General features: G+C 38.0%; 2 protein-coding genes across 3 annotated transcripts in view; one reads left to right on the top strand and one right to left on the bottom strand.

Moving 5' to 3' along the window:
• The window catches only part of ppih (peptidylprolyl isomerase H (cyclophilin H)), a 39240-nt gene that overhangs the window by 15185 nt on the left and 5137 nt on the right, over positions 1–18918 (bottom strand). The gene's annotated exons all lie outside the window — the stretch shown is intronic.
• Positions 9522–12789, top strand: si:dkeyp-100a1.6 (probable G-protein coupled receptor 160). The gene is made up of 2 exons (XM_036578983.1): positions 9522–9655; positions 11417–12789. Exons 1-2 carry the CDS (start codon positions 9595–9597, stop codon positions 12541–12543), a joined length of 1188 nt encoding a protein of 395 aa, XP_036434876.1. The 5' UTR covers positions 9522–9594; the 3' UTR covers positions 12544–12789.

Genomic DNA, 18918 nt, shown 5'->3' with positions numbered 1-18918 from the left:
GTTTGTATTTCTCAGCGGGATAACAAGGAAACAGTAAGTTTGGAGGGAACAGAAACTTCCAGCAGTCTCAAATAATTCTTTTTATAGTTTTTTGCCATATTATTTTATTTTTATTCATTTTTTCCCCTTTTCCTTTTATTAGGCACCACAAGGCTGGAAAAGTAAGTGGTACTAATAAAAAACAGCTGGAGGAGCAATTTGCAACTAACTCACATGACTGAGTATAAAAAGAGCATTTTAGAGAGGCAGAGTCTCTCAGAAGCAGAGGTTCACCAATCTGCAAAAAAACTGCATCTTAAAAATTGTGAAACAATTCCAGAAAAATGATCCTCAACGTACAATTGCAAAGACTTTGGATATTCCACCATCTACAGTACATAACATCATCAAAAGATTCAGAGAATCTGGAGAAATCCCTGTACGCAAGAGACAAAGCTGACAGTCAATATTGGATGCTCGTGATCTTCAGGCCCTCAGGCAGAACTGCACTGAAAACAGGCATGATTCTGTACTGAAAATCACTGCATGGGCTCAGGAACACTTCCAGAAATCACTGTCTGCAAACACAGTTCACTGTGCAATCCACAAATACATAGTTAAAGCTGTATCATGCAAAGAAGAAACCATATATAAACAGGATCCAGAAACGCTGCCAACTTCTCTGGGCCAAAGCTCATTTAAGACAGACTGAGGCAAAGTGGAAAAGTGTCCTGTGGTCCAATGATTTAAAATCTGAAATTCTTTTTAGAAATAATAAACACCTCCCAGCTTGTTATTAATACACAGTTCAAAAGCCAGCATCTATGATGGTATGGGGGAGCATTAGTGCACATAGCATAGGTGTCTTGCACGTCTGTGAAGGCACCATTAATGCTAAACAAAATAAACATATGCTGCCACCCAGACAACGTTGTTTTCAGGGAAGGCCTTGCATATTTCAGCAAGACAATGCTAAACTACACTAGCATCCACCACAACAGCATGGCTTCGCAGAAGAAGAGTCCGGGTGCTGAACTGGCCTGCCTGCAGTCCAAACCTTTCACCAATAGAAAACATTTGGCGCATCATGAAACAAAAAATCCAGCAAAGAAGACCCAGAACTGTTGAGCAGCTAAAATCCTACATCAAACAAGAATGGGTCAGCATTCCTCTCCCAAAACTCCAGCACTTCCCCGATGTTTACTGACTGTTGTTAAAAGAAGAGGGGAGGCTACAAAATGGTAGACACGGCCCTGTCCCAACTTTAAGATGCGTTGCTGCCATCAAGTTTTAAATGAGTAAAGGTTTTTCATACCATGTCTCACTTTCAACATCTGGTATGTGTTCTATGTTCTATTGTGAATAAAATATGGGTCTATGAGTTTTTATTTACATTTATTTACATTTTACACAGCATCCAAACTTTTTGGAATTGGGGTTGTATTATTATGTTTCTTGTCATTCATTTTAAGCATCATAAGGACAGTCTTTTATTGGAAGCCTTCTTCAAATAAATATGACAAAGGCATTGTGCATGTTTTGAGCTCAGAAATTGTTTAAAAAATGTTGAAGTCTAGATTTTTTGACCCTGTCAAGACTTCTTTCTCTCTAATCAAGTACGTTCAACACAAGAACGCACTTTCAGTGAGAACTGAAACCTTTGTCAATTGTGCTGCCACTGTAGGTAACTGTATGTTGACTTCAGCCTACACATCTGCCCACAGGGTCGAGCTGAGGAGAAAAAAGGCGTACAAGTCCCGAGTTGTCACCGGCCTGCGTGGGCCAAGGAGGGGGTGACCCGGCCCAGCCCCTCTAAAAGGCCTTGATTGTCTGGAAGCATCAATGGAGTCACCCATCTCACTTGTAAGAGCATGCTACAGCTTGACTGTACACACTGTAAAGAGACAACACCGAGCAAGTTTTGGATTTTAAAAAGAGATGATGATCTGCTGAAGAACTGACTGGGCCATCTTTAACAAGATTAAACTACACATGGACTTGAGCAGGTAAGCCATATGATGTGTCACCTTTCTCTACTGAAGGGGAATTTTTAAATACGTCTCCATAATTCAAATGTTGAGATGTAAGCAAAGTCTTCCACAGTGGTTTGATGTGAAATGTTTTTTGTAGAGAAACTTATTGACTTGGATTTTCTTTACAGTGGTGGTGAAAGGAGCCAGAAGTCATGTCTGCAACACAAACAGACATTTTACTACTTTCCAAAACTACTTCAAAACACATCTTCTGAGTTTTTATTTGTAATACTGATGGTGGTAAAATAAGGCTAAATCTGGAAAAAAAATTCTTTAGGGACTATTTTGCCTCACAACACTTCACATGTGCCTCTCCAAAGTAAACATATTCTACAAAATATATTCTTATACCAAGAGCTTATATCAAAACGATCATAAAACAATATTTCAGGCTTCAGGCAGTGTATTCATAGCCAATTTGTGTATGTGCTGTCTGGGAGGGAGCTTTTGGAGCCATTAAATTTGTCCAAAGTCTGGTTCCTATCACCACCACTGTGAACAATTCTGACCTGATAAGTTTTTCTACAACAGGGCATTTCACATGAAACCACTACGATTCTACAGCTTTATAGTTTAATTATGCTGAAATTTTGGAAATTGATGGAATTTCTTTTTAACACCGATACTAGGTAACAGAATGAACATGCACGCTGGTTAACTAAAATAGAACATGAGACAGATAACAAAAGTCGATAAGTCTGTCAGCTCCTCAAGTCTGGTTGATCTACAGCTCCTGATAGAGTCGCCTCTAATATAAACAAACGAATGATCCATGACAACCAAAATGAAAAACAATAAGATTCAACGGCAGCTTAACAGGAATTTAAATTTATACGTCTGTGCTCCCTTTTTCATGGATGCGATGTCTTATATCATGTACACATGTCATGTTCAGCACACGTAACACAGAACTGAAAGGTAAAAACTGGTAGGACAAGGAAAATTCTCTTTCATTTATGCAAAACACTGGCGTTCAGAAATAATATACAGCAACCTGAGCTGTCACTCACAGACAAGTTTAACTGGCAATGTTGCTCATTTAGAGAAATTCTATAGTAAAAAATCAAGCAATCTTCACAAGAGAACACACAGCTTTTTCTTGAATAAACACAAATGTGCAATTCCCCACAGCAATAGAGTCAAATGAATATTGTATTACCAAAAAGAAAAAGAACAAACAGAGACACACAAAAGCTGTTCTGATAACATAGAATATACAGGGTGTCCCAAAAAAACTGACATCATTTGAGATGTGAATATCTGAGGAACTACCTAGGCAAACGAAATTAAGTAGGCTTCATGTTGAACAAGATTTATTTATCAAAATTCGAACAAGAAATTCAGAGGGATGTAGATTTTATAACTGATTTCACAAAGCTTCACAAATGTTCAATATGTGCATTCGCATACTGAATCATTCGCAAGCGTTTCCTTACGACACGCCAAAGCGTCGTACGAGGAATCTGGGTTTCAAGAGATGCTCTTCTTACATACTTTCTGGGGCTTCGCACAAGTGTTTCTCGATCCTGATTGAAGATATCTTCCGATACTGGTGGTCCTCCAGATCCCTCTGCCCTGCACAGACAGCCTTCCTCTTTGAATTTTTTGTGCCATGTCCAAATCTGCTTTCCAGTTGGTGCATTTTTATTGAATTTTCTCGAAAATGCACGCTGCACACTCTTGTTTGACTGTGTTCGAGCATATTCTAACACACAAAATGGCTTTTCATTTCTAGTGAACGCCATTCTTTAACCTGAAAAAAAACATTAAAAATTAAACATTTTATTAAAATTTGAGATCATTTGAGGGAGAATTGGCTATTAGACTATGAAAAGACGTCAATGTTTTTGGGACACCCTGTATCATGGGATACTCACTAATATCATGGATTTTTTTTAACCTTTTGTCATATAACCATAAATATGTGCTAATCATGCAGTTTAAATGTACAAAGATTTACTTTTATTGTCATTTTTTTTATCTAATAGAATTTCTTGGGGAGTTCCCCAGAGTTCAATTTTAGGGCCTTCTTCTTCTTTTTCTCTTTCCTTGTGGTGAAGGCATCAGGAAGCCTGACATCAATTTTCATAGCTATGTGGATGACATCCAAATCCACATTTCCATTCCTTCTGAAAATCAAGACTCTGTTGACAGGCTTGCCAGCTGTGTCAGATATTTCTTAGTGAATGTCACAAAATGTTCTATAACTAAATAAAGAAATATAAAATGATACTAAAATTCATAGAAAGAAACTAGGCTCTTTAGTGAGCTTTAATTAAATTTCTAACTCTTGTTTTTTTTGCATTCATCATTTTAATTTGAGCTGTCATTTCATATGATTTAATACTCATTAATTTATTTATATTTTACACTTATGTTGCTGTTGCCAAACCATATCTATAATAGAAGAAAAACAATTGAAATTGACCCTTTTGTGTTAAACTTTATCACCTGCCTTGATAACTTTCGTGCAGCTTATATACTGACATTTAAAGCATGTCAGAAACTTCTTTTTGACTTCTTTATATTTTTTTCTTCTTTAAAACAGGTGAGACTTCAGTGTGGCATAAAGAAAAAACAAGCAGCTTTGCTATGAGCCATCATAGAGATATTTACTTACACTGAGGTTTTGAAGATAACTACATATATAGACAAATGCAGACCAGTTTTCCTTAAAGCAAGTCAAGCATAAAAGCTGAACTTAAGGTAAATTAACTGGTAAACTGTATACACTCTGGCCATAGTAATGGCACCACTACAGCAACAGCCCAGGTATCTACGGAATCATCTTAAATCGTGTTAGATCTGTTAAGAGCAGCGAAAGGCAGAAGTTGTTGTCATTGGTAAAGACTGCTGTACCTCTTGGGGCCATGAAAATTATACAATTAAAAATAATATAAAATTATACCTTCTAAATCGCAATGACAAGTTGTCGATTTGCACATCGATCTGTACTGTTAATTCACCTACTGCGCTCTCTTACAACAAAAAACAGAGCCTCATGAACACACATTTACAGTCAAATGCAAAAGTGTGAACACCCCCAGTCAAACTGGTTTTCTATGAGCGTTAACATCAGAGCCATTCAGAGTTGTCTGAGGTGAAACGTTTCACTGTAGAGAAACTTCCTGATTCGGATTTCTTTACAGTGGTGGTGATAGGAGCCAGAGTTCACAAGGTCTGCAGCACAAATATAGCCATTTTATTTACTATCCAAAACCACCAGTGAACCTACACACGTCTGCTGAGTTTTACATGCCAAAAATCATAAATCTGGACAAAAAGGTATTCTTTGGGGGATTCTTTGCCTCAAAACTTCCTGCATGTACTCGTCCACCATGAATGTACCATACATCGTAATTAATGTCTCAGGCATCAAGCAGCATCTAATAACTTTCTGTGAGGAAGCTTTAAGAGGCAATAAAGATTTCAGACGTCTGCTTCCTATCACCAACACTGTGAACAATTCTGACTTAAAGTTTCTCTAAAACGGAGCATTTCTCATCATACCACTCTAAATGACTTTGTTTACATCTTAATGACTTAATAATGCAGCAAATAAAAAAAAAAATGTAAAAAAGCATAAAAGTGTGCTGAAGTGTGGTCTCTGTAGAGGACATCATAACTTATTTTAACGTGGAAAATCAACAAAACATGTAATTTGACCAGGTAGTCCAAACCTCTGCATACTCTATATGCATTTTGGGGTATTTTTTGTTTATATCCTTAATGAAGTCTTTTTAAAGCTTGTGAATTTCCTAGTTTATTGGCTTATTACCTTTATGCAGCGTACATTTAAAAAGTGTGTAAGTTTTAAGGCAAAGTGGTTCCCAAAGAAAATCAGATTTTCAGATTTATGACTATTATACCTTCATTGACACAACATATGTAAAAACTCATTTTGGATTGTAAATAAAGTGTCTATATATGTGCTGTAAAAATTCTGAAGTATTTTGGAATCTTGAAAGGTTTCACACAGCTTGTAAACCTTCCATTAGGCCCATTTGTGTTGTTTGACCTTTTTTACTCAATTCATTGTAAAAAAAACAATTGGTAGATTATTCAATTATTAATATAACTGATAGCAACAGCCCTGGTACTTATTCACCTAGAACAAGTAGTGGCACCAGGTACCAGATTTGCTTAGTGGAAGACCAAAAAAAAGTGAATAGAGTCCAGTCGAGGAGGTACCATGCAGAGGAAGAGCAGCTAAACAGGTAAATGACTAAAGCAGCATAGCTGGTTTTTCAGCTCAGGGTTGACTTCCTGGTGAGGCTCATTGTAGCCATGCCTGTCATTCTTCTTGCCCCACCTTTTGTTGTTATTATTGTCATGTTGAAGGTATGTATCTCATGCTGTCTATCACTGCTAGGACACTGGTCATCTGTCAACAAGCCTTATGTTCTCATGACCTTTAAGTTACATGCCTGAGTGCCTAATCAGGAGATTAGGTCTGAGGTTAAGTAACCAATTCTGGTTCTAGAGGGCTGGTGTCCAACATACTGTGATTTTCCTGCTCAAACACACCCGATTCCACTAGAAGCAGAGTGGGGCACCCCTGGCCTATTTTTAAATTTTCACACAATGCAAAGGACAGCTGCTGAGCTCAATTAATGTTGGAAAATAATATTTAATAAATGGAGATAATTGTTTTTGGGAGAGAGACAGCATGCTAATGTTAATGCAACAATATCCTACTAAATACAGTTATTAATTTATGAACTGAGGTTAAAATAGTTTGATCAAGAGCCTAATTTAAGCAATGTTCACCTTACCGCAAATGCAATCAATCAGCCAAGATATGTTTGGTGTCTGAAGCTTCCTTAGTTTTGTACTGGAGTCATAAAGCTAATGTAGCTAACAAATAATGGAAATTTAAAGCCTGCAATGAGCAGTGTGTGAACCGTATGCCTAAAAAGTCACACACTTAACAAACTGTGCCAAGCTGTTAAGTAATCTCAAATAGTCCTGCTTATCTGGTTTTTGACATTAAACTGTTATCTATAAAAAATGGACAAATTTTTTTTTTCCTTTTTATAGATAACGCATGTGTTTGACCTGTGTTAGGGTCTGACTGACACATTAGTTGGCTGAAAATACTGGCTTATATTCATGACCGTTTGTACTGACCGACTGTATTACTGTTTTTACAGGCATTGACACAAATATCGCAGATAATGCACAGATGATTTAACAGACAAACAAAAACCTGTGAAATGTATCCAAACCCAGTCTTTAGCTTTGCTTAGCTTTGATTTAAAAATATATTATATAGTTTTAATATTGAAAATAAATAAGACCTTAAATATATATTGCACAGGCCATATTTTGTTTTATTATTTTTTTTCCAATATGTTAAACTCTGCAAATGATTCTGCAAAACATTCTGCACCAGTAATTGTGCATTAAAATGTGCAGCAGTCTGTTCTCTAATCATATCTTTTAAGTAATGAGTAAATTATGTTGTGTGTTTTAGATATTTTATCTATGTTTTTATTAGACTATATACTGACACGTGGACCAAAAGAAATTCCTCATCCATTTTGTACATCGTCAGAAGCCACATAAGCAGTCTAGAATCTATTTTAGATCCTTCAATAAGTTTAGATTTCTTACTGTGGTTTGAGTCAAGTGTGACATGATTTCAGCATGCAGTTTGCACAATGGTAACAGGGTTTCTAGAAGCTTTTAGTGCTTGTTAGCCACATTAGCTTTGCAGAGTCAGAAGAAAATTAAAGAAGCAAACTTCAGACAGCAAACAACCCTGTCTTGGCTGCTCGACTATTGCTAATTCTGTAGAAATCTAGAAATATTACATTATAAAACTATATTTCTAATGAGCCTCTGTTTGGTGATGACTACAACTCTATAATACTGAACTAATCTTGAAGTATAAGTGATTTATTAAACATAGATATAAGTGATTTATTAAACACACACACACACACACACACACACACACACACACACACGAATATAATGCAATTATTAGTGATTTTCACATAAGGTTCTCCAAATACATACTAATATAGTTTATAATGAATCGGGATTAATGAACAATGAATAAAATGTAAAATCAACATAGGCCTTAAAAACCCCCAATACGTGTTCTTAAAATAAAGTTTAATATCTTGCTCTAACAGACAGGTATTCATAGTTTTTGGATAGTAAATAAAAAGGCTATTATTATTATATTACACTTCTTTCAACAAACGAAGGTCAAACATATCCGTCATCTTTTATATGGCTTGTCAAACACCTAATGTCAACTTTACCAAACCCTAACCCTGTGAACAGTTAAGTAAGCTGATCAACACTGAAATCAAATATAATAAAGCACTGTTATAAACGTGCCTGTTTTGGTTCTGCCTCTTTTCATACCTAAACATCTACGGTTATAGTGTTGTTTTGCTATGCATTCAATCTCGGTAATATTTCAGGATGTAATAATACACGCTGTATTGAGCTGAATTGCACTGCAGCAAATTGTATTGCACTGTATCACACTGTATCAGGATTAGTATGTCAGCTTGTGGCTAGTGTGTTGGTTAGGGGCTAAGATTAGCTTGTGATGAGAGCATTAGATTGTGACAATGCAAAGTACAGCTTTTGTTTCAAATATTGTATTCATATAACTTTGTATGCTCTAATAAACTGAAGATGGAAAGCAATGGAAACACTGAAGTGACACTATACAAGTTGTGTAACTGCATGGTATGTGCAACATTTTGTAACTCCTTTTCCGTGCAGATTAGTCTGATAATCGCACACTCAGTCAAAACTTTGATGAAGGACTTCAAAGGATGTAAGTGAATGATCTGCTATTGTCATCCGATCTTCACAAGCTTAATGCTGATTTCACATTTAAGACCAAAACACTGTGCCTTTTAATTTATATTAGCATGTTTTTTTCCTCCTGAAATAGGAACACTACCTTTTCCAATTTGAATAAATTTGACATTTTCAACTTATTTTTCTACTAATGTATGTAATAATGTATTTTAAAAATTAGTAGCATTGTCATTTGCATTCAATTTGCATTCTGTACCAACAGCTCTGCACTTCCAACTCTGTTCCTCATTTGTTTTGACAAAAACCTGGCAAAAATGTAAAGTGAGTCTTTTTTTGTTAAAACCAAGCAAATCATATTAAAATATTTCCTCTGTTACTTTTGAACACAAATGCATGAATTGAAAGCTTAGAAACTTCAATTTCAAATGAAGTTCTCTGCACTACGAGCAAAAATAATAAAATAAACTAAAAAACATAAGAAGAGCGGTTTCAAGGCACATACTCTAGTGGATATCGGTTTAATGAAAGAAGGGGGATTAGTGAACTGACATGAATGTAAACCTCAACGTTCAGCGAGATCTCACCTGTTTTTAGTGCTCAGAGCAGAGAGGAGGGCACAATAATAAGGGGTGTGGTGAGAGGCAGCTTTGTTTCAGATTACAGGTGGGTGGGTAGAGCAGTTACCGGAAGAGCTAGTTTATAAAGGGTTGAACTAGCTGCTCCGGCACTCACAACTCCTCTCACTGTCGGCTCGAACTGATGAGACGCCCTTAATACACGGCCAATATTGATGGGGTACCAAGCTCAATATCTGGACCACAACAACAGGAAAAAAAACCGAAACAGCAGAGGTAGTATCAACTATGTTTAACGTATATATGTTTGTTTTCTGGATCAGGCTTGTTTATGTCATAAGCTTGCTATTTATGTAAGAAGAATATCTGCATTTGAAACCATGCGACTAAACAAATGGCATTTTTTACTGTGTTACATTTTAAGTTTTGATCAAAAAGGATATGTAAAAAGGCTATTATTTTCATGTGCTTTACTTTTATTAAATAGCCTTCATTTACCAGGCCATTGTCTTCACTTAAAGATACATGAGGCATCAGCTTGCACAGGCTCAGTTCGTAACTATGGGTGGGTTGGTATTTTTTTAAGCAAAGTGGAAATCCACTGTCTAGTCACGGTACCAGACACTGGAAAAAACCTTACTGCTTGATTTCAATGGCTCCCCTCATTTGTCTGTGAGTAGAAATTCCTAGCAAACCATTTGCATTTATCAAATGCACACAAATTTTAATTATTTGAATCCTTTCTCTGTTTTTAACTGTGTCATGTGGGATTATGAATCCTTAGATCATTCAACTGGAGTGATTCTTTTCATTCAGGAGATCTGAAATCATTAATAGTCTGTCCACTGACGGCCATCTTTCCAGTCTGAAGTCTTGTAATTAAAAGTGTAAGACGTAATTCACACTAAGTACCCACTAGGGCTGAAAGATAAATCACTTTTATATTGAAACAGCAATCTGAAAAAGAACAATTTTCAAAATGCAAGAGCTGCCATTTAAGTTATATATCAACACAGTTTAAGTAGGATAATTTAACCTAACCACATGAAGTTCGTCTACTGCTTGCAGATGAATTAGACCAGTCAAAAGCAGACAGACCCGCATGTGCCGAACATTTGACAACACACAGTACAGAGCAGAATGTCCAGTGTTTAAGCCTCAAGCTAGAAATAATGGGCATTCTGGTGTTCTTGGCCAAAATAACAGGGCTGGACCTCAATTTATAAAGATAAATAATATCATCAATTTAAACTGCACACATTACCGGTCAGAAAAAGCACAATTAGACCATAGCACCAGCTATCTAAAGTACACATAACCAGTTCCTTATGTAAGAGCTGAGTAGCAGCTTTAATGTTATCTATAATTTGCTCTCCACGTTTTACATATTTGTTTTAGACTTCTCCTGTTTTTTAAGGTCTCACAACTCATATCCATACATCCTATATGATTTGGAGACTGCTTACTTGTCTGGCAGCAAGGGACAAGTAAGGAATACCTTGTATATCTGGTTATGCCAAAATATGAAAAAAAAACCCCACAAAAATGGAGAGAAGGTTTTGTTCCGACAGTGAAACTGTTAGATTATCAGCTTTCTTAGATTTTCGAGTACACTAACGTTTGCTGCTTTCTAGCCTTGACATCAGTCATTCAGATTGGTCTTGATATGAAATGCTCCATTCCAGAGGAAATGTTCACAGTGGTGGTGATAGGAACCAGACGTCTGAAGCATTTAATGCCTCTGAAAGCTCCTTCACAAAATGCTAATACATGAAATGGTTTTGAATATGCTGCCTGATGCCTGAGACACTGTTTAAAATAGTTCTGAGATAAGATTTTGACCCTTACTTTTGGCAGGGTGCTGTAAAGCAAAACAGTCCCCTAAGAACACTATGTACCAATATTGTACCATTATCAACATTACATATAAACTCAAAAAGCATGTGTACGTGCACTTGTCATTTTGGATAGCACATAGAAGTTCTATCAACCTATTAGGTATCTGACCATTTTTCTGTTTGTGTTTTTATATGCTAGAGTGGATTAGCACAGTGAACGAAACCTGCAACACCATGTTGATTCACCACGCTCCAGGGAGCATGATGGCAGTCCTGCAGGAGATGGAGGACAATGGCAACTGTCCCCATGATGAGGCTCTGCAGTATCTGTTCTTCCTTCTCTCCAAAATGGCTTTGAACACGCTAGTGTTGTCCTTCTGGTTGCGGAGCATTACCCAGACCTTTCTCGGCATCCTCAGCATCTCCATGTATCTGGTTGACCTGTCGATGATCTGCACCATTTCCTGGATCTGCTGGTTCAGGGAGAACCTTGAAGCCCACAAGTTCCTGTGCTTCAGTCTGTCGCACAGCTCCACCGTGTACTCTATGCTGCCTTTGCCAGTTCTTCTGGCAGGAGCACTGGACTACGCTGCCCATCGACGCCTGGTGGTCAACTGGGACTCTCCAGGTAGGACAGCTGGCCGCTGCGTAGTAGTGCTATTAATGTGGGCCTTGGCTTGCTGCTATTCCTACATGAACACCGACGCGGAACTGCTGACAATTCAGTACAAGGAAGAAATGCAGGCTCTTGTGTGCCCAGTGCAAGATTCTACAGTGGTCAGCTACTTCAATTTGAACTTGTTCATTGTGGCAGGTGCCATACTTTTGCTGTACTGCAGAGGGGTACCTCGCTGGGCTCGCCTGGCCAACAAACTGAGCAGGAAAAAATCTTGGCTACTTGCTCCTAGGAGTGATCTAGCCTTTTCCAACACGCCACAGAAGCTCAAAGAGGGGACTGCTGAGGACCCACGTATGGATCATGATCAGCAGGATCTTCCTCCTCTTTTCGTGAGCCTGACTCTATGTTTCATTTTGAACTGGACACCCTACTTGTTGATGAGTGTAGCCTGTGACCTCCTGGGATTCGCAGTGCCGGCTTACGCTACAGTTAACCTCCTATGGACGGCCTGTGCCAACAGTTTAATGGCCGGTGTGGCCTTCTGGTACAGCAGTGATGATCTTGGACCTTTCTGCAAATTGCCAGATGACATCTGCGCATGGAGCTTTTACTGGCACTTGAGTAAAGAAAACTATCAGTGGCCTACCAGTAAGATACGCAACAATAGACTAAGCACATTGTCAGAAAGACTGCTGCACCACCTGTAGAGATTTAGTGAAAAGAACTAGTGGAAGTACTATCTAAAGTTTTTATATCACCACCAAGACAGGTCCTTTGCACTCGGCAGAGGCCAAAGCGAACTGAGCTAAAGTTGTACGCACTTATCGTGCGATCATTCTGCACACTCAAGGACACTGGTCAAAGTTCAGCTCTTCTGTACAGCACAGTGTAAATATGATTTTGAAACAAACAATAAATGTGGGAATGCATGGTGATTATTATTTGATCTGATTGTCACATCATTTTCCATTTTTGGACAACTGAACAAAAAATGCTAAGCAAACAAAGGGATCCATGAGATAACAGGCACCACCAGGCTTCTGTAGTACAGCTCATTAGGCAGAAGGTCAGTTTAAATTAAAAAAATCTGAGATAATGTGTTCAAACAAAACATTGCTGGGTTGGCCAGAGCACCAATTTCTGCCTTTTGCAGCGTCATGTGGAGTAGGCGTCTCAAAGTACATGTAAATTCTTTACAGGTTATTCTTAATTCTGGCTCGCAAAAATCTTTTGTTTTTCTGCATCCAAATATTTACATTAGATTTGCTTCACCCACCAGACACTCTATATCAAAACATTTGAACCTAATGATTATGTTAAATGCAAAAAATGAAGTATGCAAGAGGAATCATTCAAACAAAACGCTGGCATGGCTGTGATTTAGATATAACTAACTTAGCTGTTATCCTAATTTAGGCTAAAATTAGGTTTCATTTTAGGACTGTATTGACTGAGGAGTGACAGTTATGCTTTAAGATTTTAACAATAACTCTTATTAAAAACAAAGACTTCCGTTCTCCATGGTACAGGCTTTTAAAGGCTGTAGGTTTGTTAAATGCTACTTTAAAAGTGGATGCAGCAGCACACTTTATTCAGCTGTCCCACACAAGCTAAAAGCCAGCATTAAACAGATGCAGCACATGAGGGAAAAACAGATATCAACATCTGTCCTAACAGAAATGTAGAAAAGCACCAACTGAATGAAACTAATGTAACTTGGCTTGCAGATGGTTTTGATGGACTATTCTGATGTTAGTGTGTCTCAGTAGCTGAATTTACCCTACAGATTAACCAAATGATATACTGTTTAGACTCTGTCTGTCCGTCAACCAATTCAGCAAACAATCATTTCAGTGGCTCTAAACTGGACAAAAGAACTGGCTCTGAACAGGCACCAAAAGAGATGACATTGAGATTCAAATCTATAAAATGATTTTAATAGTTCACTTGGTCATTTAACAGATGAAGTGAAGAACCCTTCATTCAGCATTTCCAGCCAAATTCAAAGCTAATTATTATTTAGGTGCATGATTGTATGCATGATGTGTACGTATGATGTGCTTCCCCAATTCACAATTACATGAATTAACAGATTATGCTGTGCAATATGACGAGGTCAGGGTGGACGTCATTCTGAAGGGGCAATATCTGCCACACTGACTGAAACCTGTCACTAATTCATTTTTACTGGGAATAATTACATCACAATATGCTTTTCTAAGTATTTCGTGGATATGGTCAGAACACTGAAAAGCTGCATGCTGTTCAATGTTCTGACCATATCTAGCACAATTAGGACTGTCCAGATAAAGTGCCGTGCAGTACCTGAAACCATAAATAAATCATCGTACTCACATTGTTGATAGTGCTTTTTAAACGTGGCACTACTGGTTCTTTTTTGCCTTATCAAACCTTAGAAAAACTGAATAATGTGTATAGTAAAACGTCGAGTGTACCGTTTTTTTTTCCCCATAACGTCCAACCGCAATTTACTCCTGTAATGTAGCAGTCCATTTTGTACATAAGGGTCAAGATTAGCGGGCAGAGAATTTGTTTTAGTATGATAAAGATACTGATTCACACTTACATACTGATTTATTACATTTTTAATAATTATTTTAGGGCCACTTTGGGCCTGCTCTTCTGTTTTAAGTGGCAAAAATGTTGGTGGTTGTTGACCTGGTTATTTCTGTCACTGACTGGGCGAGGGCTGTAGTACGTGTGCCTGTGTTTTGAAACATCATGCATGCATGCTTTTCACCACAACGACTACAGACAATTCTCAGCATTCCCCTTAATAACCAGAAACGTCCTCAGGAAAAGGTTCCAGCCTGAATTTCCTGTCCAACAAGTCTAGATGGGCCATTAACATCCCAGTTTTTCTGCCCTGTAGATCCTCTTTGCACATCTCTATGGTGAACGTCACTGAGGAACTCTCTAGGCACAGGAGATTCGAAACAGAAATAAGAAACTTACGCAGAATTCAATATACAAGTTACCCCATTTGAGAGCAGCGAATACTAGCCTTGATCAACAATAAGAAACCAAGAGCCTTCAGAATGCTACATATCATATAACTGGACCTACACTTAAATTACAGACTTACATTACAGGCAGTGTACCTAGAAGAGTTTTTATTACTTCCAGCAACAGAAGTGGTAAACAGTCCAAGACCCATTACAAAGTCTTAAAAGAATAGTTCAATTAGAAAGAAAAAAATTAATTTAAACAACTTTCCCCTTGACCCAAACCAAGACTCAGCCAAGACATGTTTGATATCTGAAGTTTACTGTGTTATTTTTGCATTAGAGCTATGTGGCTAATATCATTTAAGCCTACAGCGCTGGGCAAAAGTCAGAGACCACCCTTTTGTTTATTTAGGAAAATGACCATTATGTACAATTTATTCATTTATCAGCATCAGGATGTAAAATTAATTTAATGTCACTATTTTCAATACTGTGTCCATCCTTTGCCTTCACTACAGCTGCCATTCTTTTCAGGGCTCTTGCTTTCAGTTTTTCAAAGAAACCTGCAGGGATAATTTTCACACCTCCAAAGTTCAGTCTTAGAAGTTGGTTGCATTTTCCGCTTCTTATAATCGAAGTAATCCCCATTATAAATTCAGACTCATCAGTCCATAAAACCTTTTTCCACATCTCAGATGTCCAGTTTCAGGGCTCTAATGCAAATGCTCTTATTCTTCTATTTCCCATATTTTCTCAGTGAGGGCTTCTTGACAGCTGCACATCCTTTTAAACCCATAGCATTGTCTTGCCACAGTGGAAGGATGGACAAAAACACCTGTGGGCTTTAAGATCTGAAGCAAAAGTGGAGCCTGATTTTCTCCTCTCTCTGACTAAATGAATGAACAGATGGATGTTTTGTTAGCTCAGCTATGTTTGCTTCAGATTAGAGAATGGATGTAAAGTACATTGGCAATTCATTAGGCATTGACTGGACATACTTTATAAATGTATATTTTGTGCCCACAATAGCAAGACTGACCTACTTACAAAGAAAACATGGACTTTGGTCTCCTGGAGCTTTATCTGATGCTTATCTGGTGGTTTTGTGGGCTTTCAGGTCTTGCATGGTTGTTAAGAGGCTCATTTTCTCTACATTTTTCAATAATGTTTTATAAACTCAACTTTTGGAAACTCACTTTTTTCTTTTAAAAATTCCCTTACTTACGCAAGATTCTATCTGATCTCCTCAGAAATAGCTCAGGAAGCTGAGCTGAGTTTAGGTAGTTGTTTGAGTGAACGTTAGTGTTTCTTTGAAGGGGAACATAATGTCATTGAGATCTTTGGGAGCAGCTTTTGTTAGGACGACATAAACTCCCTGCATTTAAGATTGGAAGGATGGAAGAGTTAAAGAGGCAGTAGAGAGCACAAAAGTCAACAGGAAATCAACACTGATTTCATATATGAATTATATACTCAGTTTTGGAGGGTTTCGTGATCGACTAAGTTTGAGGACGCGGGAAATTGTGTAAATTTGATTTTTTACTAAACCACTCCTTTAACTAGGCCTGTCATGATTGCATGTGCTTACCAGGGCAAGTCACATCCCATCATTAACCTTTTGTTCACAGCCTACAGATCGAGGCACGCTGACCTTTGTCAGCATGTCTGGTTCTAAGGTGAGCAGAGGCGGAGGGAGGAGACGGTCTGTGGGTGAGCCTGACAAACAGGGAACTCCAGCCACTGCTGATAACATAATTAACTAAAGTCTACTTTCTCCACATAAACTGAACTGCATGTCTGCTGAGTATTAACTTGATCTGATCAAACGTGTAACATCTATAATGTGTCTGAATAGTGAAAACGTTTGAAACATTAGCATCTCAAATTGAACAAATATACGCATCTTCACATCCCTTAAATATGAGGTGTTTAAAAGCACAACACAGACACACAGATATCCCTCGAGGCGTGGGAAGTGGAGAGAGTGCATCGAGATTTACCAGCACAGTCACCATCAAAACATTTCACAAAGGAAAACAAACTCATTTCATATCAGTCACCAAGTAAATAGGCTGTGCTCAATGACTAAAGCAAAATCTTCCAGTTTAAATAAAGGCCTAGTCACCCTACGCAGCTGCGTTTTAATTTCTGTCAAATTAATGAATGACTTAATAAATTAATGAATAAATAAATGCTATTACATACATTTCTGCCTACAAGTATTTTCCAAAGACTTGTTTTAATGTCAAAAAACAAGTGTTTCATACTTTCCATTTCCTCTGTTAGTTTTCATTCATGTCAAAGAGCTGGAACCACTTCTCAATTAACAGATAAATATCAGTAACGGTATTCTGTTCCCTTCCATTGTTCCCCTCTCGACATTCTTCTAACCCTTTAGTTGTAGCTGCGCTGAAGAACTGGGTGCAATTTCGTAGACGATTCCACTTTAGAACAGCCTCGACCCTCAGTCCCATAGGTAGAAACCACCTGTTCACACCCTCCATCCTGGATCATAACTTTAGCACCTGGAATGGACTGGGAACACGTACTTTTAGGGACCTATATAACGGTGATACCTTCCCTAGCTTTGCTTCACTGTGTTCAAGATTTAAACTTCCATGCACTAACATGTTTCGATATTTTCAGGTTCGTCACTGTGCCCAGACCCTCTTTGTTCCATTCCCTGGGCGACCTCCTGATTTGGCTTGGGAAAAGTTTTTTACTCTGCCCGTTAATTCAAGAGGGATAATCTCGCTTATCTATAACAGCATCTTGTCTCTTATTGATCAGCCCTTGACAAACAGGTCTGGGTGGGAATTGGAGCTCAGTGGGGAGTTGGACAAGGACTGGTGGTCCAAAACATTTAAAAGGATAAATTATTCATCTTCCTGCCCTCGTCTGAATTTGATATAGTTCAAACTGGTCGATAGAGCAGTTGTTCCACATGTTCTGGGCCTGCACAAAGCTTAAGAGGTTCTGGTCTGCTGTTTTTACTTCACTAACGGATGCCTTCGAATGCAACATAATCCCCTGCCTATTGCTTACATTATTTGGGGTCCCAGCAGAATCTCTCTTTTCCAAGCCCCAAGTAGCTGATGCAGTTGTCTTTGCCCTCCTCTTAGCTAAGAGAGGGATCCTTCTAGCGTGGAAATCCACCACCCAACCCTCACACGCTCTATGGCTAACTGATGTCATGTTTTTCTTGGACTCGGAAAAGATTAAATTTAGCCTGAGAGGTACTGCAAACATATTTGACTGGATCTGGCAACCTTCCATCTCCTATTTTAAACGCCTACCTAACTTAAATACAGATTAGAGGACGTCCTTACCCTTTTTTCATCTTTGTCCATCTTTGTTTATCTTTTATTTATTTATTTTACTACTTCATTTTATTCTATTTTATTAATTTATCTTTTAAGTGGGGGGAGGCAGGCAGAGACTGTGGGTGGGGGGTATTCAGGGTTGGGTGGGAAGGGTGAGTAAGGTGGAAAGAGTGAGTAGGGTGGGTTAGAGGGTTGGGGGGGGATTTAGGGATTCAGAAGGTGGAGGGGGGCTAGACGGTTTATAAAATATTGTGGAATTGACACTTATAACTAACTGTTTTTTTTCAAGCTGTGGAATAAACAGGAAAAAAAACAAACAGTTTGATTTGCTTTTCTTTTTTTTTTTGGCTGTGAAAAAGGGCCTTGGGTTTTGTCGCCACCCTCTGGTGCAAACTGAAACTATCCTATACTAAATGTTACTGTAAAATCCCCACGGTTTAAAATAATAAAAACATAGATATGTTTCTTTTGGTCTCTATTTACTGACTGATAATGTACACGACCACCTCTTGACTGACAGCTTAAAATGTTACAGTCCAGGTTGGTTTCAAGCACATAAAAAATTTGTTGTATGAACTTAATTCAACTATGCCATAAAGTCATGTGAAAAAATGAGGACACCCTATGAAAGCCTGTTGGTTTTTTTAACATACACTATATTGCCAAAAGTATTCACTCGTTTGCCCTCACATGCATATGATCTTGAGTGACATCCCGTTCTTAATCCATAGGGTTTAATATGATGTCGACCCTTTGCAGCTATAACAGCTTCAACTCTTCTGGGAAGGCT

This window comes from Colossoma macropomum, unplaced genomic scaffold (assembly GCF_904425465.1).
Source record: "Colossoma macropomum unplaced genomic scaffold, Colossoma_macropomum, whole genome shotgun sequence".
In the NCBI taxonomy this organism is placed as follows: Eukaryota; Metazoa; Chordata; class Actinopteri; order Characiformes; family Serrasalmidae; genus Colossoma; species Colossoma macropomum.
This window is presented reverse-complemented; position numbering and strand designations above follow the sequence as displayed.

What these genes read in the sequence shown, in the direction of transcription:
- si:dkeyp-100a1.6 (XM_036578983.1), top strand. Translation starts at nt 9,595, where the DNA reads ATGGGGTACCAAGCTCAATATCTGGACCACAACAACAGGAAAAAAAAC. An exon ending in AAAAAACCGAAACAGCAGAG is followed by an intron (nt 9,656 to 11,416) that starts GTAGTATCAACT and finishes TTTATATGCTAG; the next exon opens with AGTGGATTAGCACAGTGAAC.